The sequence below is a fragment of the Brachypodium distachyon genome, chromosome 2 (assembly GCF_000005505.3).
Source record: "Brachypodium distachyon strain Bd21 chromosome 2, Brachypodium_distachyon_v3.0, whole genome shotgun sequence".
Lineage (NCBI taxonomy): Eukaryota > Viridiplantae > Streptophyta > Magnoliopsida > Poales > Poaceae > Brachypodium > Brachypodium distachyon.
In genome coordinates, this window is record NC_016132.3 from 38761142 (window position 1) to 38782635 (window position 21494).

The window sequence follows — 21494 nt, forward strand, 5'->3', positions numbered from 1 at the left end:
TCTCTTCTTGTTCACCAACCGAGGATGACACCCAGAACTACTGCTGCTGCTGCTGCTGCTGCTTCTTCTTCTTCAGCTTCTTGTTCTTTTTGGCGTGAGGATATGACTCTGGCTGTTCTCCTAGCTGCTTCAGGTCTCCCTTTGCACCTGCACCAGCAGGTGTGCTAGCATCTACAAACCAATTCCACTTATATAAGACTAATAGAACAACCAACAACACCAGGTAATCACAGGTGCTCATTTTTATTTTGTGATTGCAGAAATAAATAGGGATCACGATGCTTTATGTTCTCGGTTTTGTGCACTATTGTTGCTCACCAATTACTCCAGTCACACAACACCAAAGGGGACAGCTATGCATGTGTCAGTACCATTTTAGGATATAACCATACGACAATGAAGCTGCACTAGCATTCTCGCAAAAAAAAGAAGCTGCACTAGCAGATCTAGTGTTCTAGCTAGAGCTCAGATCCTGGGCTAGCTAGGACTAGAACAAGATAGATAGTAAAAGCTAATTGATGACTGAACCTATCTACTCATATATAATTTAGAGGATGCGATGCGATTAATTCATGTGTGCAACGAGGCCGCTTACTGGAGGCAGGCTTGATTGATTAGTTAAGCCTGTAAAAAAAATATATAACCAAGGCAAGATGAATTAGCCATGCAATTGTATATATAATTACCTGTTGGAGCTGCAACATTGCAATGAGAACCTGTCGGAGCGGCAACATAGCGATGGCTGGAGACGGTTGCGTAGGATAGCCATGTGTATCTGTTGGCAGGTAAAGGAATGACTCCTCGCAGCTCTTCCTTGGCCAAGTCGACAGCCATCACCCACATTTGGCTCCCCGTGAAACTGCTCTTGGCGATGAAGCAGACCACGCCGTCTTCGTTCAAGCTAAACAAGGGAGTATCAACAAAGAGGTCACCGAGAGTGGGTTTTTCGTCATCTTGCAAGGCATCGTCATCAGGCAGCAGTCCAGCAAGGCTCACGCCACGGGCGACCGATAGTTTGGCAGGATCCAACAATTTGTGTTCTTTGCGCCATTTACGGATTCTGCTCCAAGGGCTCGTGCCCGCCTTAAACGTAGTAAGTTTAGTAACCCATGTGGTGGCCTTCAAAGGAGATGTGTCGGGGCAATACTCCAGCTGAATGTACTTGATGTGGACGACCATGTCGTCAGACATGTCGACGGCGACATCGCAAGGAATCAATGGCACCGAGCAGAATGTCGGCGGTTGCCGGGGAGCTGTGTGTGGCAACGGGACATGGAGGAGCTCAGGGCGGTCGTCACCGCCGGCATGGAGCACGTCGCAGAAGAGGATGCCGTTGAACAAATCGACGAACGCCACGACATTGTCGCCCAAGGGGATCGTCTTGTGCACCAGGAAGTCGAACTCCTTGTCGTGGACTAGGCAGGCAGCATCCGGCGGCAAGAAAGGCCTCTTGAGAGCCCATGTCTTGGTGTCGGAGCAGAAGACCCGGAGCTCGAACTCCCCAGATCTTGCCTTCATGGCGGTAGCCACCACCGCCGCCGTTGGGGGAGGAGGAGGAGGAGGAGGAGGAGGCAGGAGGGCGACGATGCTGTATCTGTCGACCAGATCCCTGTACCCGTCGTCGGGTTGCGGGACCAGATCTAGCGATGGGGCGCCGTGCCGGTACATGTAGAATTCGGATCTACTCCCTCCATAATTCTTGTCGCTGTTTTAGTACAAGTAAAACAACGACAAGAATTATGAAACGGAGAGAGTAAACATCATGCCATCTTCTACGGCGACGCTAAGGAGCACGAGGCCGGCGGCGTCGGAGGCGACGACGCGGGGCTCGTTGGTGAAGAGGGTGCCGACGCAATCGAGGACGATGCTGGAGACGCGGGGCGGGGGGGAGATGAACAAGGAAGCCCGGATGAGCGCCATGGGCTCATGGGTGGCCGGGTGGCGGAGGAGGGCGTGGGCGACGGTGGCGTTGGTGCGGTCGCCGATGAAGGGCGTGTAGTCCAGCAGGAAGCTCTTGGTGGGATCGCCGATGAGGTCGTCATCAGGATGCCGAGGCCGCGAAGTTGCCGAAGCCCTAATGATCATCAAGAGCTTCCGCTGAAAACGATTGGATTTTCTCGGATGAATCTTGAAGGTTATATATGTCCGTCCTTTATCTTTTACCGTGCTTGAAACAAATGAATTTGCCAAGGAAATAATCAAATTATGTGATCAATGTTTCGATCTGATCTCTACGTTGACCGGTCTCCGATCAATAAATAAGTACGCCTACGATCAACCAGCCCGAGCCAGATGCCATCTTGACATCCCGATTGAGAAACCTTTTTTCCGTTACTGCTTTTCCTTGCCATTTGTGCAAACGGCCGGATCGACGGCCAGAGATAAGTGCCGCAGTGAGATCGAGAGTATCCTCATCTTTCCCCAGACAAAAAACGTAGAGTTGTATAGATGATTTATCCCTTCTTCTTTTTTTGTCTAACTGTGTGCATTATTTCCATTCAGAAATTAGAAATCAACATAAACAAAACTTGAAACAGAATAATCAGAGCTCCTGTTTCAGTGCCTTCTGGACTTTTATGATTATTTTCTATTTTTCTTTTAAACTTATTGCTACGCTAGAATTTATTAGAATTTAACTATTAAATTGGAATCGGTGGTGATAGGTGGGCGCCGTTGGTCGGTCTTGGTCGGTCAACTTCGTTAAAATTACAATCAATATGTCACTGTCCCTTATTTTCTTTTCCTCCCGCCTTATTCACGATTTCAGTAGCAGAAATTCTACGGTTTAGATTTACCGAAAGTTATCGTACGGTCCAAATTTGTCACAACATAATACGAACAGTCCTAAAATAAATCAATCTCCTTAGCATGAAATCCAAAATTCTTCGTATCCATCTCAGTATGGAAATCAATCCGAACCCAAACAAAAAATCTCGGTATCAATCTCAGTATGAAAATCAATCCAATCGAAAAAACAATGTCCAGACTTCGCCTCCACCGGCACGTGCTTAATACACTTTCCGTTGTTCCGAAGCATCGCACGGGTTCTTTTGCTAGTTAAATATTAAATTGGAATCGGTGGTGATGAGTGGGCGCCGTTGGTCGGTGTTGGTCGGTCAACTTCGTTAAAAATTACAATCAATATGCCACTGCCCCTTATTTTCTTTCCCTCCCGCCTTATTCACGATTTCAGTAGCAGAAATTCTACGGTTTAGATTTACCGAAAGTTATCGTACGGTCCAAATTTGTCACAACATAATACGAACAGTCCTAAATAAATCAATCTCCTTAGCATGAAATCCAAAATTCTTCGTATCCATCTCAGTATGGAAATCAATCCGAACCCAAACAAAAAATCTTGGTATCAATCTCAGTATGGAAATCAATCCAATCGAAAAATCAATGTCCAGACTTCGCCTCCACCGGCTCGTGCTTGATACATTTTCCGTTGTTCCGTAGCATCGAACGGGTTCTTTTGCTAGTATGTGTAATGTGAATACAATACATGAGGGCTTCCTCTGTCTCATCCTTGTTGTGGTACATGCTACGTTACTCTTGTGATCTAAATTTCTGAGCAAACCAAAATGTTCTCGATGTCCCTCCAATTGCATTGCTTGGTGTCCTTCGACATGTTGTTGTACTTGATATATAGATCGATTCCTTCATTCAATTGGAATACACAGCCATTGTGTGACAACCGTGAGCATTGAGTTCACACAATTGCACTGCTCCAAGACTTGTATACATTGGATCAAGATGAGCACCTTAAGTTGGCGCCCCGATAGAGCACGTCACCGGTAGGAGCTACTTGACAAGAAAGTTTAGCACAGCATATCAGTTATCCTCTAATATCTCAGCTACCTAAAACGATCCATATTCCTAAAAGAAGTTGCACAGGACATATCATCAAACATACCCCCTTAGCTATTTATGCACTGGGTTGGACGCTACCTCAGTTTATATATAAACCAAGTCATGGCTGGAGCGGTATAAATTTTCATGCTTTTGTTATGCAAACTAACGGTTGTGCATGAACTAAACATGACACCATGGGTAGTTGCTTCATGCATGCAAGATGGTCCGCCAATGACCATGCATCAACATTAAATTGGCCAAGATGAAGTTGAATGAACTCCCTGATAAACCATTCCCAAGTAAATATCAACCATCACAGGACATGAAGGATTCAAGTTATGGCATATCACAGAACAACATGAAGTTGAGTTCAACCTTGGAACAAGAAATTTCAACCCATCCATTCCTCTCCCCCAGTTCTCTTCTATAATCTTGTAGCAGGCTATGAATAATAATAAGAGAAAAGCATGAACTTGTATGCAACATGGCAGTGACAGTGATATTGAAGAACCTGATAATAATAAACAAAGGTACATGAAGCAGAATATCGAAAATTCAGGTTTGCATCAATGCACATTCTGCACTGGAGCTAAACTGGGAAGCAGCAAGCTTTCAGTTAGACAAGAGAAATGCATGCGCATCAAGGAAGCATGACTCATCCATATTACATCTATAAAACGAAGAAATCATTCATTCATGTTTGTATCCATCAGAATTTCCAAACCCGTGGTTCGCCGCAGCCGCAAGCGCGCTGCAATTTCATCTAGGCAACTGAACTGTCACGTTTCTTCAGAGATCACAAAACTGGCAAGTACTACTACATCTGAAGTTCAGAGAACTGAGCTGAAGAAGGGCTAACAGCAGATCAACAAAGCGCAGACAAAAAAAATTCCTCATTCCCCAACAGCAGCGGAGGGGAGCCAGGTGGGCTGGATCAGTCTTCGTCGTCGGCGACGGCGGCGTAAGGGTCGGCGGTGACCTCGGCGAATCGGGCGGCGGAGGCGGTAGAAACGAGGAGGTACTTGCGGACGCAGGCGCGGACGCAGTCGCCCTCGCCCTTGCCCAGCGCCTTGCGGTAGAAGGTGGTGACGCAGTCCGAGAAGCACCGCTGCGACAGCCAGTTGTACAGCCGCACCCTGCTCCGTCCGTCCGCCGTCGCCATTAGAGGGGATCGAGCAAAGCAGTAGCTAATCGAGAGCAGCGGAAAGGGGTAAGAGGGAGGGAGGGGGGATTAGTGCGTACGCGTCTCGGGTCTGGAGGTTCTCGACGATGGCGTCCATGCGGGCCTGGTCTTCGTCCTCGCTCCCGGCGGCGGCGGCGGCCGGGGCGCCGGTGGTGGCCATGCTTCAGCTCTTTTCTTTCTTGGGGGAGAGAAGTGGGGGATGACTGAAGAAAGAAGCAGAGGCGGCCAAGACAAGCGGAAAGAGCTATGGCTGGCCCATGGGCTGTTTAAGCAGATATGGATTTGGAAAGATTTACCGGGCCGAGATGGGCCGAGAAGGGAAATAGGGCCCATTTAGGGCCTACCTGTGAACAACCCAGTTGGCTCTCGAGGCGACGTCATCTTCTTCTTCCTCCAGAGGAGCAACGGCGGCGGGGGTTAGCCTAGGGCTAGCTAGGGTTTGGCCATGGAAAGGGAGAACGCTCGCCATCGCGGCGGGTCCGAGACGCCACAGGCGCTGTGGGACGACCTCCTGGCCGACGTGATCATCTCCCGGCTGCCGACCAAATGCGCGGCGCGCTCTCCAGGGGCATCCGCCGCCTGCTCACGGCCCCGGAGTTCTGGCTCAGCCGCCGCCGCTGCCTCGGGGGCGCGCCGCACCCGTTCCAGGGCGCCGCCTGCTTCATACGGTTCGACGAGAACCCCCGCGGGGACGGCGCGGCCGGGCGTCGGCGCGTTCCGTATCGTCGCCGGCGGCGCCACCGCCACCACGCGCTCCACGTCGTCTCAGGCGGCGTCGCGCTCAGCATCAAGCACGGCGTGAAGGATTCCTGGGCGGCACGTGCAACGGGCTGGTCCTCCTGACCGCCGTGAAGGATTCCTGGGCGTGGCAACCCGGATCCAGTCGACTCTTCGACGCTCTCATCGTCAACCTGGCCACCAAGGAGGAGGAGGCCGTCCGCGTCTCCCTGCCGGCGGACACGCCGTGGCCGTGGCGCCCTCTTCGCTTGTGCGGCTTCGGGTACAGCCCGGCGAGCAAGGCTTACAAGGCGCTCATCGTGGAGAGACAGGATGACGTCGTCAGATTCACGGTGTTGTCCTTCGCCAGGGGCGGCGGCGGAGGCCAAGAACCCGTGGCGACATCGGTGAAGCTGATCAAATTTTCAGGCTACAACAGGGACCTTCAATGCGAGGGTTCTTTCAGCGTGGACGACGAGGTGGTGACGACCATCGATCTGCCGCCGGAAGGCGAGGGTAGGGTCATATCATGAGGTCTGATGCAGGTATGGGGCCGGCCATGCATCGCCATCGCCATCGACATGTACATCGATGACGTAGACGACGATGACATCTTCACCTTCATCGACGTCCCTCTCATGCGGTCGCTCTGTGGACACACACGGCGGTCGCTCGTGTCTCCGGCGAGCGTTTTCGGCTGAGAGTCTGCATTTCCGGTCTTTCCGGTGTGACGATCCCCGACAGCCGGAGTGCGCTGGTGTGCTGGGGCGTGAATACTTGGAGGTGTTTGTCGAGATGATGCAGAAGCTGCCGGACAGCATGGAGGACGTCAAACAGGAGCTATTTATATCTTCGAGGTATGAATTTATCATGTGAGGTGAGATTCCAATGATGGAAGATATACTGATATATACTAGTGGACAAGCAACAAATGAGCTGGTGTGTTTATTTCATGGTTTTAGCCCCGGTGTGTAGTGGTTGTCAATTCTTAATTATGGATTCATGAGAAACCGAGGTCTACATCTTTTGATTTAGATGGCAATCAGAATTTCTAAAAGCTTGTTATATCATCGCTATGCTAATTCGATGTGTTGTTCTCTGTAGAGTCATTGGAATTGGGTGCCGATTTGATTTCCAAGTTTGAGCAGTTCCACATTGTTTTTATTACCCCTCTTCACTTGTAGTAGTAGCAGCAGGTCATCTTATGGTGCACTATGCACATGATAAGCAAACTGAGTTGATCTTTGTCTGCTAGCACTTTTCTTGTCTCTTTTTCTTTCCCCCATCTCTGGTAAGGTAACTGAATTTGAAGATGGTTTGTTACCCGAATAGATAGATGAAATGAATGTCATTCTTTCAGCTATAGAAGATAAGTTCCAGCCACTGGAGATGTGTTAATTAATAACTGGAGAGTACTTGCTGGAGTGCTATCTACGTACGTACATTGGAGTATTACGTGTACGTATTACTTGAGTGCTCTCACGGAGACACCCGTTTATTCTGCACCGTCCGTTCCTGCAGCGACTTTGATTGGAGTGTACCCCACTGAAACAGGGCCCTCCTCATTTTTGCACCGTCCATCTTGCAAACGGACCCCACACGGAACCAGATGGACGGAGGACGCTTTGTCTTGGTCCGAGACCAAGAGGCGAGAGTCCGTGGAGTGAGTGACACGTGTCGGTGGCTTGGGAGCCCGTGACGACGAAAGAAGAAGATTTCGTGGCTTCACAGCCACACTGCCGCATCTCACTGTATTTTATCTTCCCCCTTCCTGCTGCATCTTCTTCTTCTTCCTCAGTTCTTCTTCCTCGCACACCCTCATCGCCTGCCGCCTGGGTCTGACAGTGAGCCAATATGCCTCGGGGCGGGTTCTCCGCGGGGTCGCGGAAGCTGGAGTTGGCCGTGGACACGGGCAACCCGCTCCTCAACCGCACCCTCGACGGCTTCATCAAGATCGGAGCCGTACGCACGCCTTCTTCCTCCCTTCTGCATCAAATCCTCCGTTCCTCCTCGCCCGATTCCTCCAATGTGGATCTATCCTGTATCCAAGTATCCATGGTCTGACGCGCCCAATGTTTGTGTATGTGCAGGTTGGCGCCTGCAAGGTGGCCGCCGAGGACGCCTTCGAGTGCCTCCACAAAGGTATACTGCTACTGCTTTATTTACCCTCTTAATCCCCCTGTCTTGATCAGTTCTTCCTCCACTGCGTCCGACTAGATTAGGGCCCTGCCTCTGTTTTGTTGTCCCCCAAGTTAGCATACATTTGGGGAACACGGGTTCAGTCAGTCGGCCGTAGCGTATATGTGTAGTGTAGGTTCACAACACAGATTTCAGATAAACTCTTCGCCGGCCCGGCCGGCCAGCTGCTGCTGCCAGATTTCAGATCAACAGCTACCACTGTGTTGCAATGTAATATTTCAAATGTACAGCAAGATTTCTCCCTAGCGTATGCATATATAGGAGCGTATGTACAAATATACACCTTAGGCTTTGCTTGGATTGTTTGTATTTTTTTTTTTGTGGGGAGGACCAAGTGTGATGTTCAACTTTGGGGTGAGTTAACATCTAATTGCTTCCTTACTTTGCAGGGAATGTTTCAACGAACAAGCTTGAGCATACAGTAAGTGTTGATTCCATAATGGCTGTTTTCTGTCGATTGGTTTGCCAACTCCAGTGCACTGATATGCTCTTCTGAATGTGTGTGCAGCTGAAGAAAATGTGCAAGGAGGGCGCATATTGGGGTAACTAAGTGGAAATTTATTTGTTTATTTTTTGGCTCGGACAAATTGGAAAAACAAATGCATTGTCATCAGCCATTCATCTGCTCCACGGCTGTGTGGCTGAGGCTTGGAGATATGAAATTCTTCTTTTTTGTGAATAATAATAATGATTCATCTGTTCTTGTTATGCTTGCCGGCAGATTCTGATGATTTTTGTGACTAATCTACAGGTACTGTTGCTGGAGTTTATGTAGGCATGGAGTACGGAGTGGAAAGGATCCGCGGTCGCTCTGACTGGGTAAGAATTCTCGGAAAATGAATCTTCTGTGTTTCTTGTAGTTCATTGGACCTTTATGTGAAGGAAAATGTATCTGCATAACTGCCTTATGGTCACAGATTAACTTGAAATGTAGATCCTTTTGTTATCTGGCTAATATTTTTGGATTATGCAAGATTCAGATAGTATTGTTTGCTGAACATTAGTACAAGAGAAGATCAGGCCACTGTTGTGTAGCATCTCATACATCTTGATGCTTTGTTTCTAGATTATGCAAGACTAGCTAACATTGTGCTGATACGTTAGAAATCTCACCCATTAGAATTTTATTTCTTTTAGAACCAAGCTATATTATTCTGGCATGATTGCAGTCAATCTGAAGATTATTTTGCTCACTACAGATATCTAACAGCTGGTGCTAACTAACCTCTCTTTTACCTTTTTCTGGGTGGGTCAATCCCGTAGAAAAACGCTCTGATCGGAGGTGTGGTGAGCGGCGCTCTGATCTCCGCGGCGAGCAACAGCCACCGGGACAAGATCGTCAAGGACGCCATCACCGGAGGCGCCATCGCGACCGCCGCCGAGTTCATCAACTACCTCACCTAGCCATGTAACCGTCATTCGTTCGGCAGTGTTTCTATCCATATTATCAGTCTGTCAGACAACAACAAATAAGGACTTCTTGATTGAAGCCATCCATCCGTGTTTTTCCGTCAGTTTAATCAATAAATTCAGATTTGCCTTCCTGTTGCTGTTGTGTTGTGTAGTACAAGAAATTCAGATTAACCAGAAAAACACACTCAAAAAAAAAACTCAATCAAGTTCTAATCGCTATGTACGGATGTTGCTTGCATCCATCCAGCATCTAATTAAAGCATGGTGGCCTAAAGAAAAAAGGTACTCCGAGCGCTGGAGCACGAACGCCGGCCGAAGCCCCGTTCCTGCTCCGTCACGCCGATGTCCCGCCGCCGCTCCTCCTCCTCCGCCTCGCCGGTGTCCGGGGTCAGCATCCTCCGCCGCCTCTCCTCTCCATCGACCGCGCCAATGCCCGGCCTCCGCCGTTCCTCCTTCACCACGCCGATGTCCCACCAGCAGCTCCTCCCCCGCCGCACTTGCTCCTCCAGTTCGCCGCCCTCACGCCGTTGGGATCCCCAGATCGCTTTCGCCGCGGCCACAGCGCGGGGACGTTCAGAACGGGCGACGCACACAACCTGTTCGACGAATTGCTGCGGCAGGACACTCCGGTCCACAATCGCGCCCTGAACGGCTTCCTCGCCGCCCTTGCCCGTGCACCGGACTCAGTCGCGTGCAGCGAAGCACCCGCCCTGGTCCTCGCCCTCTTCAACCGTTTATGCCAAGAAGAAGCCGGCCCACGGGTCGCGCCTCTCTCAGGGCCGGAACTAGGGCCTGCCTTCTTCGCCCGCCTCCTCAGGGCAGGCCTGAGAACAGAGAGGGTAGTGGCCAACACCTTCCTCAAGTGCCTCTGCTATGCAAAACGGACAGATCTTGCTCCTGAGGATGGCAAACCAAGGAGCTGGCTGCTTCCCTGACGTGGTGTCATATAGCACTGTCATCCACGGCTTCTTTAAACAAGGTGAAGTAAGCAAGGCATGCAATCTGTTCAATGAAATGGTGCAGAACGGGGGTTGTGCCTAATGTGGTTACATACAACTCGATCGTTCATGCGTTGTGCAAGGCCAGAGCAATGGGCAAGGCAGAGTTGGTCCTTGGGCAGATGGTTGATAGCGGTGTTCAACCAGATGAAGTGACATATAATGCCATGATCCATGGATATTCCACTTCTGTCCGGTGGAAAGAGGCAGCTAAAATGTTCAGAGAAATGATAAGCGAGGGTCTCATACCGGATATTGTAACTTTCACCTCGTTGATGAACTCCCTTTGCAAGCATCAAAGAAGCAAAGAAGCTGCAGAAATTTTTCATTACATGACCGCCAAGGGCCACAAGCCAAATATCGTCTCGTATTCTGTTCTGCTTCACGGGTATGCCACCGAAGGAAGGTTGGTTGAGATGAATAATCTTTTCCATTCAATGGCAGACAAGGGTATTGTGGCCAACTGTCATTGTTTCAACATATTAATTAGTGCACATGCTAAACGTGGAATGATGGATGAAGCTATGCTCATATTTACGGAAATGCGGGGAAAAGGAGTGACTCCAGATGTAATCACCTATGCAACTGTAATAGCGGCATTTTGTAGAATGGGTAGGCTGGCTGATGCTATGGAAAAATTCAGTCAGATGATTTCCATTGGAGTAGGACCGAACACAGCTGTCTATCACTCCCTAATTCAGGGTTTTTGTGCACATGGTGATTTGGTAAAAGTGAAGGAATTGGTTTCTGAAATGATGAGCAAAGGTATTCCTCGTCCTAACATCACTTTCTTCAATTCAATAATACACAGTCTATGCAACGAAGGAAGGGTTATGGATGCACAGGATGTCTTCGACTTGGTGATACACATAGGTGACAGGCCTTATACTTTTACATTCAACTCACTGATTGACGGATATTGCTTAGTTGGCAAGATGGAAAAAGCATTCGGAGTACTAGATGCCATGGTATCAGATGGCACTGAGCCTGATGTTGTTACATATACTACACTTGTTAATGGCTATTGTAAAAGTGGAAAGATCGATGATGGGTTGATTCTATTCAGAGAAATGTTGCATAAGAGAGTCAAACCTACAACTGTGACATATAACCTCGTACTGGATGGGTTATTTCATGCCGGGAGAAGTGCTGCTGCGAAGAAAATGTTTCTTGAGATGATCGATAGTGGAATGACCATGAGCATTGCCACATACAGCATAATTCTTCAAGGACTTATTAGAAATGATTGCACTGATGAAGCAACCACCCTGTTTGACAAATTGGTTGCAATAAATTTGAAGTTTGATATTACAATACTAAATACCATGATTGATGCATTATACAAGGTTCAAAGAAGAGAAGAAGCTAACGATTTGTTTGCAGCAATATCAACCAGTGGGTTGGTACCAAATGTTTCTACTTACGGAGTAATGATACGTAATCTTCTAAAAGAAGGATCAGTGGAAGAAGCAGACACCATGTTTTCATCAATGGAGAAGAGTGGTTGCGCTTCCAGCTCTCGTCTTGTAAATGAGATCATCAGAATGTTATTGCAGAAAGGTGATATAGTCAAGGCCGGATATTACATGCAAAGTGAATGGCACTATCATTTCACTTGAAGCTTCAACTATTTCATTGTTGATGTTTCTCTTTTCAAGTGAAGCGAAACATCGGGAACAAATAAAATTTCTCCCTGCAAAGTACCAATTTTTCGATGGGGCCAGCTGATACGGTAGACTCAGCAGTTAATCCTGGGCGTGGTTTGGAGCTCCCTCTCTAGGTATATTGAGTACCATCAGGAGCTGTATTGAGTATCACTAAATGTGGAGTTACAGAGATTAGCAAGTGGTAAAAGAAACAAGGCATATAAGCAGCTGATGGAGAGGATTTCATTTTTTAGAAAACAATGCAGACATGTTTTGACGATCTGGCAAAGCTCTTGATTTATATTTTGTGAATCATATCAGGTACATGGTGTGCATATTGGGGTAACTAAGTGAATTTTCCCCCCTCAGACAAATGCATTGGCATTAATCATTCATCTGCTACATGGTTTTGTGCATCCTCTGGATGCTGAGGCCTGGAGCTGTGAAATTCTTCCATTTTGTGAAAAATTATAATAATTCATCAGTTCTTCTTATGTTCGCCGACAGATTGTCAGATTCAGATGCTTTTTTCTGACTAATCTGCAGGTACTGTTACTGGAGTTTATGTAGGCGTGGAGTACGGAGTGGAAAGGATCCGTGGTCGCTCTGGCTGGGTAACAATTCTCTGAAAACGAACCTTACGTGTTTGTTGTAATCCATTGGACCTTTATGTGAAGGAAAATGTATCTGCCTGCCTGCCTTATCGTCACAAATTAACAATACTTTCTATGCACTTGAAATGTAGATCCTTTTATTTGGCTAACATTCTTGGATTATGCAAGATTCAGATAATATCGTTTGCTGTACAAGAGAATATCAGACCACTGCTGTGTAGCATCTCATACATCTTGATGCTATGTTTTTAGATTATGCAAGACTAGCTATCACTGTCCTGATACGTTAGACATCTCACACATTAGAAATTTATTTCTTTTAGAACCAAGCAATATTGTTGTTCCACCATTTCTTTCAAAAAACTATACTGTTCTTGCATGATTAGAGTCAATCTGAAGATTAGTTTCCTCACTTAAGATATCTTACAGCTGCTGCTAATTGATCTCTGTCCTTCTCTCTTACTTTTTTGGATGGGACGATCTCATAGAAAAATGCAATGATCGGCAGTGTCGTGAGCGGCGCTCTGATCTCTGCGGCAAGCAACAGCCACCGGGACAAGATCGTCAAGGACGCCATCACCGGAGGCGCCATCACGACCGCCGTCGAGTTCATCAACTACCTCACCTAGCAATGTAACCGTTATTCATTTGTGGCGGTATTACATTATATATTTATGGGAGAACAATGCATAAGGACTTCTTGATTGAAGGAAGCCATGTGTGTGGTCGGTTCAATTAAATTAATAAATCCAGATTTGCCCTCCTCGTAGGGCATGAATGTCTGCGGCCGTTGTGTGTAAATGTTCTTGCGCAACCGTTATGATTTCCTAATATTCGGGGATTATGTTACCTGTGGTTTTATGATTTTTGTTCTTTAGATGAAAACATCCATGATCCATCAGTATGCATGGTGATCTGTTGAAGCTGAGGAGCTAAGCATATGATATCTGCAAAGCTGCCGGAAACTTGGGCTGGTGACGGGTCCTCCATCATGCCATAATCTCTGATGATACTCTCAGGTAATTTCTGCAATTTTTGAATCATCGGGCAATTTCTGAATCATCGGGCAATTTCTGAGTCATCAGGTAATTTCTGCAATTTCAGAATCATCAGGCAATTTCTGAGTCATCAGGTAATTACGTGCTCCGCCTACTACTGTTATCTTGTTACTGCCTTTACGTTACGTGATGCTCCATGATGATGAGTAGCTCTCAGCTGCTTCATCAGTCCATTCCAAGCTTTTCTTTACCCTCAACAATATCAATATCAATGGTGTTTCGATTCGGCAGGGAACTCTTCCCAAGCAAGCTACCTGTCGACGACGGGTGATCGATCAGGTATCGCCTCGATCTGTATATAAGATGCTGTCCATGTTCTCTACGCAAAGAAGAAAGTAAATTTACCACAGTACTGTATTTACTTTAGAGTTGAGATCTTTCAGGTGCCGGCCCGTGATGAGATGGTGAATTTTCTTTCACCTCGATCTATATCAATCGATGAGCGTCGGTCGGTGTGGCCGGCAGAGCGAATAATTTCCAACAGTAAAAACTGTGCTTCCGTCGGTAGAAACTGTTGGAAGTGACCTGACCTGATGATTGCATCAACTGCAGCTGGGTACTACAGTTACAGTAAATTTCTGTCTCTGAATAGGTATTTGCTGTTCCAGCCAGTGAGTGTGAATGAGTGAGCCTGCCGGGCCTGTGTCCAGGCCGGTTTAACCACACCAGCTCTGCGTAATCTGCAGATAGATCACTTGGTTAATTGTGGGTTACGTATGCCCAGTTGATCTGATCCCAAAAGGTAATAATACTAGGTAAGCTAGCTATACCTACCTTTGCCAACCCTCGATCGGTGCTTGCTGTTGCTGCAGGCATAGGGTAGGGTGATGATGATCGTGCGTTTGAGTCGCTTACCAGCCATCCGTCCGTCCGTTGTCAATCATGCACGTACAGAAATACAGAGAGTAGTAAAGTTTCAGAGATATTTTCCCAAGTACTTGATCATTCTCACAGCACATTAACCTATGAAGGCACGCAGATCGATCAAGGTAAATTCATTCATCCATCATCCATTTGAACAGAGCAGGGGAGAATAATCAGATCAAAATCAGAAGGCAGGTAGAAAGTGAGAGAGGTGAATTCTATCCGGCTCCGGATGGCGTGTGATTGATTGATTGATGATTCCTCCTGTTTCCGATTAAAAGCGGTGGTCGTGGTCCCTGGCGCGCTCCCGTCCATCGATCCTTTGCCGCCCCCTCTGTTCTCCCCGCCTATAAATACCCTCCCTCTTCTCCTTCTTCTTCCTCACCCAAGCAGCAGAAACATCCTTAACTGAGCTCCTCACTCACTCACTGCAGCTAGCCTCTTCTTCCTCAGTCGTCAGAAAGAATGTCTTGCTGCGGCGGCAACTGCGGGTGCGGCGCCGGCTGCAAGTGCGGCAACGGCTGCGGCGGGTACTCATCTCTCTGCTCTTGCGTGTATCATTTTGTTCCACAGTTCTTCTGTTATGAGACGGCAGAGTAATCTGATTAACCATGTGCATATGTATGTAGGTGCAAGATGTTCCCTGACGTTGAGGCCAGCGCCGGCGCCACGATGACCACCGTGGTCATGGCCACCGCCACCCACAAGGGGTATGCATAATCGATCGATATGAACTCACGCTTAATCATATTTCACTGAAATTAAGCAACAAGCTAGCCAAATAGCAGAGGGAATTAACTGACTGTTGCGTTTAATTTGTGCATATGCAGGAGCTCTGGTGGGCTGGAGATGGCCGGCGGGGAGGAGAGCGGCGGCTGCGACTGCACCACCTGCAAGTGCGGCACCGCCTGCGGCTGCTCCTGCTGCACCTGCAACTAGAGCCACACACCAGCGACCATGAGGAATGAGGATCGATCCAGGATCTAGGACAACTGCACTGCAAGCATGCACCCACCATCGCCGCCCAGCTAGCTAGCTTACTAGCCAGTTAGCTGCTAAATAAAATAAAATCTTCTGTCAAGTCACCAACTCGATCACGACCGTATTGTTCATCCGACACGATCCATGTCCTTCCTCATGCCTCGCTCGATCAAGGCTGTACGTTTTAATATATGTGTCTGAATGTTGTTGATCCACTCGTGCTGCCTGCTGCTGCCTCTGTTTCTGAATGCTTGCTGCCTCAACTCGATCCAGCTGACAGAAAACTGTGGACATACCCTCATACCCTCATACGACAAAAGAGAACAGAACTGGGGATTTTTTTTCCTCGAGAAACGCACACACTTAAATGGCTCGATTCTGTATTATGAATGCAGCCAAACAGTTTTCGGTACAGTTTCTGATGAATGGTGACACTGAAGATGAGCAAGTTGCTAGCTAAGCTAGGCATGATGCGAGTAGTACAAAAGCTGAGTCAGTGTGCAGATAAGGACATGGACATGACGAACATGGTGGTGAAGGCGACGTACGGCTTGATCTAGCCCTGTAGCTTACCACACCTAGCTAGGCTAGAGGGAGGCATCACATATGCTTATGTAACCTAATTGAACTCACTCCAAAAAAAATAAAGAAAAATGAAAGACTTAAAAGTTGCAGCTTTTCTAAGAAGAAGTGAGTTCATCTGGTCTCGAAATCCGGACTGGCTGACAGTATGTCCATGCATGTGTATGTTGGTGAAAACATTGTTTCTTTAAGGCAAGAAATCACCCTAGTTGCGTGATCATGATAAACCTTGCTGGTAGTTTAATTGAAAGAATTGGCTTAATTTTGTCCTGAAAGAATAGACCGAAAAGGGAAATGAACACAGCTGACGGGAAACCAGAGGCATATATACCATCGGGCATATGTACGATCGAGCATTAAGAAGCAGTTCTAATCGTGTCTAGGAATCCAGGTCCATGGCGCACACGTACGTACGATGTGGACCGAATTCCCTCGAGCATCATCATTAATTAATGGTGCTAGCAAATTGGGTTCCAAAAAGCAGCTTTAAAAGGTACTGTTAATTTTAACTTTTAAAAGGTGGTTTCAACTTTTAAATAAAGCCTAGCTATACATATGAGAGGGACCTCGATCCCCAATACTATATCAGAGACTGATCAACACCATATATACTTCTTTTTCACACAAAAAAACACACCATATATACAAAATACATTAATTAAATGTTTGCTAAAATAATAGTAGCAGTACTAGGAAGTAGTCTAGGATCAGGTATAGCTAATTAAGCCAGCGGTTTCAAATAATGCAGACGCATGCAACATGCCATAGAACATTAACGAATTATCAACTAGTATTAGATATTCTTTCCGTTCCATAATTCTTGTCGAAATATTACATGTATCTACACACTTTTTAGGAATATATACATCGATATTTGGTCAAATTAAAGACAAGAATTATGAAACGGAGAGAGTATCATGCTGCATGGTAGTTGGAAGTGCAAGCCGATTAAGATCCGCAGGATATTCGTCTCATTTTGCACACATGCATACTCATATGACTTTCTCCTTTTGTTTTCAGTTTTTTGGGGTTAAACCACTCGATCGCCCAACCCTATCGATCCCAGTTGGTCATTTAATTAATTAGCACAAGCTTGGATTCGTTCAGAAATTTAAAACACCATTGCTAGCTAGGTAGTAGCTATAATTGAGCTAGCTTGGTATAGCTAAAATTCGTTTAGAAATTTAAAACAACCATGCAGGTCTTTGGCGATGCTGTAATGGTCGATCTTAGGTAATTATTAATCTAACCCTGGAACTTTTTTGAGCGTGCGAAAATAGCAAGAGCCAAGGGAGAAAAGATGGCTCCTCCCCCTCCCTCCCCGCCCGACGCGACCTGGCCGGCGAATCCGGCCACCACCGCCCCTACCCCAAATCCCAGCCCCCGTAGCCACCAGATCTTCCCATGGGCTGATGCCTGCGATGAGGAAGAGGAAGGCGAGTTCGTGCCGGACTCTTTGCCTCTGCTGCGGGCGCCGAAACCCCAGATCCGGTCGGTTCTGGTGCGGCCCAAACCTGACTCGCCCCGGATCTACGTGCCTCCGTAGCGGAGATCCCCGCCTGCCGGCCCAGTGGAGGTTCCTTCCTTCAATGCGAGTTCCCCGGACAGATCTCCAATTATGGCGGTTTTGCCACCGCCTCCAACTGGTTCCCCTACTCGCGGACAACCCAGGCTCTTCAATGCGAGCACTTACTCCGGCGCTGGGGCCGGCCGGGCCGGTAGGTGGATTTTGCCCTCTCCTCCCCCCGGTTTGCCGCCCAGAGGTCAAGCTCGCATTCACTCTAGCTCCGCTCCCCGCACCGCACGCGAACGCAATTCAGGCTGGTCATAGTGGGGACTAACTTAGAGTAGTAACATGAATATGTTACTAGTCTAAGTTACTACCTCCATAGTGAGTAGTGACTTATGTGTGGTGTCATGCATTGTGTCATTAATTATCTTGTAGACTCATCTTGTCTTGATTTGTGTGATGTTATGGTAACATATCTAGTTACCACCTCCCTCTCTTTTTTCATTTATTGACATGCCATGTCACCAAAATGCTTAGTTGGTATCTATGTTACTACCCAATTACTTGCACTATGACCAGCCTCATGCGGTGCCTCGTCTTGTCCCATCGGAGACGGCGTGTCAAGACGGCGGCGATTCAAGGCGTCATGATGACGGCTGGCATTTGGTGCAGCGTCCTCACTGGTGGGGACACGAAGCCCGACTCCCGAGGGCCTGCCCGGCTGGCTTCCACGACGAGGGAGAAGGAGCGTTGCACTGCCCTCTTAAGAAGGATGCGGGGCAGATGCTTTTGTTGCCTCAGCTCTCACCACAAAAGCCTCCCTGTGCTACGAGCCTTGCCTCTGTTGGAGGTGCCACCGCCCGGGCCACGTCGAGGACGCTTGCCACGCCACGCGGGCCTCTCCTCCTCCTCCAGCCGCCCACCACCACGCCAGCGCGGTTACCGCCGCCCGCACCTACGCTACAGTGCTCATCGCTGGCGACGGGGACTTTCAGGGACGTCTGGCCGAGGACCAGAGCGTCATGGAGATTACTCAAGACATGGTGGTGGCGGAGCACTCCTTCAGCACGCACGGTAAACTTGTCACCATCGGAGGCGACCGCCCGCTCACGGATCCGTTCCCTACCGAGGATTGAAACTCCTCAACAACTCTCTGATTTCATTGAGCTATGGGGCAGCATCTCCACGGTGGCCCTCTCCCTGCAGCGCGACACAATCTCCTAGCGATGGACGAGCTTGGGTACGTACACGGCGGCGATGGCATACAAGGCACAATTCCTCGGATCCACCCCTCCCTTCAGCTCCAACAAGCTTTGGACGGCCCAGGCAGAGCTGAAGTGCAAGTTCTTCGCTTGGACGGCGATCCATGGTAGGATTCTGACCGCGGACAACTTGGCGCGCCGGCGATGGGCTCACAACCGGATCTACCCCCTTTGCAGAATTTTTCTAGAAACGATCCTCAGTGCTGGAGCTAGGACACCCCCCCCCCCCCCCCCCGCCACCATCTCGGCGTCCGACTCCATCAACGAGCTTTGGGACGGGGCCATTAGTGGTCTCCCTAAGTGAGCTCAAGAAATTTGAGCGGCCGGCTCATCTACACTTGGTGGGAGGTTTGGAAGGAGCGCAACATGAGGATTTTCCGGGCCTCTTCCATGACGGCGCTTCAGGTAGCATATCTAGTCTGGGAGGAATACCAGAGTAGGCTCAGGGCGTGCTTGCTTAACCCGGGAGGATAGGCCCTGTCTCGGGCGTTTTTTTCGATTTTGCTTCCCCCTATTCTCTCGGGGGACCTTCTTGGTCCCTCTACAGTGCCTTTCTTCTAATCGAATGACGGAGATCGACTGTCCTTTCCCTAAAAGAAACCCTAGAAATTTTCGGTTGATATGGAAGTGAGACGTAGGCAGATGTTTAAATATTACTACATGGGTGTGTGTATATACAATCCAAGCATATGGATGACGCATTGCAAATGTCGGCATGGCATACCGAGAAGGGGGTGATATCAGGTGTTTACCGCAATCTTTCTGGCATTATTGTAACGATCGATATCGAGCTTACAACGCTATTGTTCGCTCTCTGGCACGGCTAACCAAACTTGTTAACTTTTCATCATACGCCATTAGATAAAAAATGTATGGTTCATATCAAACGCGGAAGTCGGTCTGACAAGCATTTAAAATCAATGGCTAGCATTTATGTGCAAGAGTTTGTTTAAGTGGTCGGATTTCCACATTTGATATGGGCCGTGTTTTTTTAATCTAATTTTCTACGATGATAAATTACAAGTTTGAACTGAATGGGAGTTTTCACTGGATAACGTTGCCCTCTACCATATATGTAGTTAGGGGGTGGCCTGGATTTTTAGATTAATCTATATAGCTATATAATACGGTCCGAAAATTATGAAAATATAGCCCACATCATGTCCAATGTTTAGATTGATATCTTCTCGGGTATGAGCCGTATTTGTTTTTTTGTATGAGTCATATACTCGTTGATCCTGATCGCACACTTTTCGACCCAATTACTCGAACACAGACATTTAGTTTCCCAATTTCCAAACCTTAGAGTTCAATGGCAGGACACTAGGCGGACGATGGCATGCGGAGGCATTAGGTGGAGGCAGAGACATCCAACATATATTAGGATGGTATATATGTTGGGTTTTTTTTGTCAGTTGGACCACCCTGGCTCGAAATCTTAGCTACGACACTGCCCTCTACCACAATCGGCGCTCAAAGCATACATACCATTACTACGGGGGCACTCCTAGGTACTAGACAACCGCACCACGCATGAGCAGATCCCCCGGTGTCAACACGTGTGTGTGTGGGATGGAGGATATAGCCACAACCGCTGCCACGCGATCTCCCAGCTAGCAATGGCCCTAACCGGCCAGCGGTCTCCCGCTACCCATGGCTAGCGCGCTAGCCTCATGGCGCTACCCTGCCCAACCATCACCACGGCTGGTGTTCCGCCGCCGCTCCGACCACCCTCTAAGCCCAGGGTACCGTACTCCGTCACCGCCTAACCGCGAAACCCTAAGTTTGGGTGTCGAATTTACCTCAGATTCATCATCACCTCCTTGCCTTCCTTGTCGTCATCATCATCACTGCTCGATCTCCGTCTCGCCCTCGTCATTGTTGATGTGCCTGGCCTCGGCATTGCCATCTCCAGCACACACCCGACGCACAAGCGCCATCGCCGCCACAGCCGGCCAAGGTGTCGGATTTCCACATTTGATCTGGGCCGTGTCTTTTTTATCTAATGGTCTACGTACGATCATAATTTACAAGTTTGAACTGAATGAGAGTTTTCACTCGCTATGTTGCCCTCTACCATTGATGTAGCTAGGGGGTGGACCACCCTGGATTTTTAGATTAATCTATATAGCTATATAATTCAGTCCAAAATTTATGAAAACATATCCAATGTTTAGATTGGTATCTTCTCGGGTGTGTGCCGTATTTGTTTTTCTTTTGTATGTGTCATATACTCGTTGATCCTGATCGCACACTTTTCGACCCAATTACTCGTACACAGACGTTTAGATTCCCAATTTCCAAACCTTAAGAGTTCAATGGCAGCACACAAGGCGGCCGATGGCGTGCAGAGGCATTAGGTGGAGGCAGAGACATCCAACATATATTAGGATGGTATATATATGTGTGTGGTTTTTTTTGGTCAGTTGGACCACCCTGGCTCAAAATCTTAGCTACGACATTGCCCTCTACCACAATCGGCGCTCAAAGCATACATACCATTACTACAGGGCGCTCCTAGGTACTAGACAACCGCACCACGCATGAGCAGATCCCCTAATGTCAGCAGGTGCGTGTGTGGGATGGAGGATATATAGCCACATCCGCTGCCA

The 21494-nt window shown here is 48.0% G+C and overlaps 4 protein-coding genes across 4 annotated transcripts; 3 read left to right on the forward strand and 1 right to left on the reverse strand.

Moving 5' to 3' along the window:
• Window positions 1-4333: 4333 nt before the first annotated feature.
• LOC100836547 (mitochondrial import inner membrane translocase subunit Tim9) lies at window positions 4334-5256 on the reverse strand. Its single transcript, XM_003566641.4, has 2 exons — window positions 5098-5256; window positions 4334-4991 (listed from the first exon to the last, which is right to left on the reverse strand). Exons 1-2 carry the CDS (start codon window positions 5196-5198, stop codon window positions 4790-4792), a joined length of 303 nt encoding a protein of 100 aa, XP_003566689.1. The 5' UTR covers window positions 5199-5256; the 3' UTR covers window positions 4334-4789.
• Window positions 5257-7486: 2230 nt separating this feature from the next.
• Window positions 7487-9498, forward strand: LOC100845187 (outer envelope pore protein 16, chloroplastic). The gene is made up of 6 exons (XM_003569034.4): window positions 7487-7717; window positions 7846-7897; window positions 8344-8375; window positions 8463-8496; window positions 8706-8773; window positions 9218-9498. Exons 1-6 carry the CDS (start codon window positions 7610-7612, stop codon window positions 9356-9358), a joined length of 435 nt encoding a protein of 144 aa, XP_003569082.1. The 5' UTR covers window positions 7487-7609; the 3' UTR covers window positions 9359-9498.
• A 150-nt stretch (window positions 9499-9648) lies between these two features.
• On the forward strand, window positions 9649-12820 carry LOC104583263 (protein Rf1, mitochondrial). Its single transcript, XM_014899830.2, is given in 6 exon segments — window positions 9649-9926; window positions 9929-10256; window positions 10258-10387; window positions 10389-11953; window positions 11955-12332; window positions 12558-12820. Coding segments are annotated over 5 exon segments (2379 nt in total). The 5' UTR covers window positions 9649-9709; the 3' UTR covers window positions 12094-12332; window positions 12558-12820.
• Window positions 12821-14910: 2090 nt separating this feature from the next.
• LOC100845491 (metallothionein-like protein 2C) lies at window positions 14911-15743 on the forward strand. Its single transcript, XM_003569035.4, has 3 exons — window positions 14911-15077; window positions 15177-15257; window positions 15378-15743. The coding sequence occupies exons 1-3, from the start codon at window positions 15013-15015 to the stop codon at window positions 15484-15486; spliced, it is 255 nt and encodes an 84-aa protein (XP_003569083.1). The 5' UTR covers window positions 14911-15012; the 3' UTR covers window positions 15487-15743.
• The last annotated feature ends 5751 nt before the right edge of the window (window positions 15744-21494 follow it).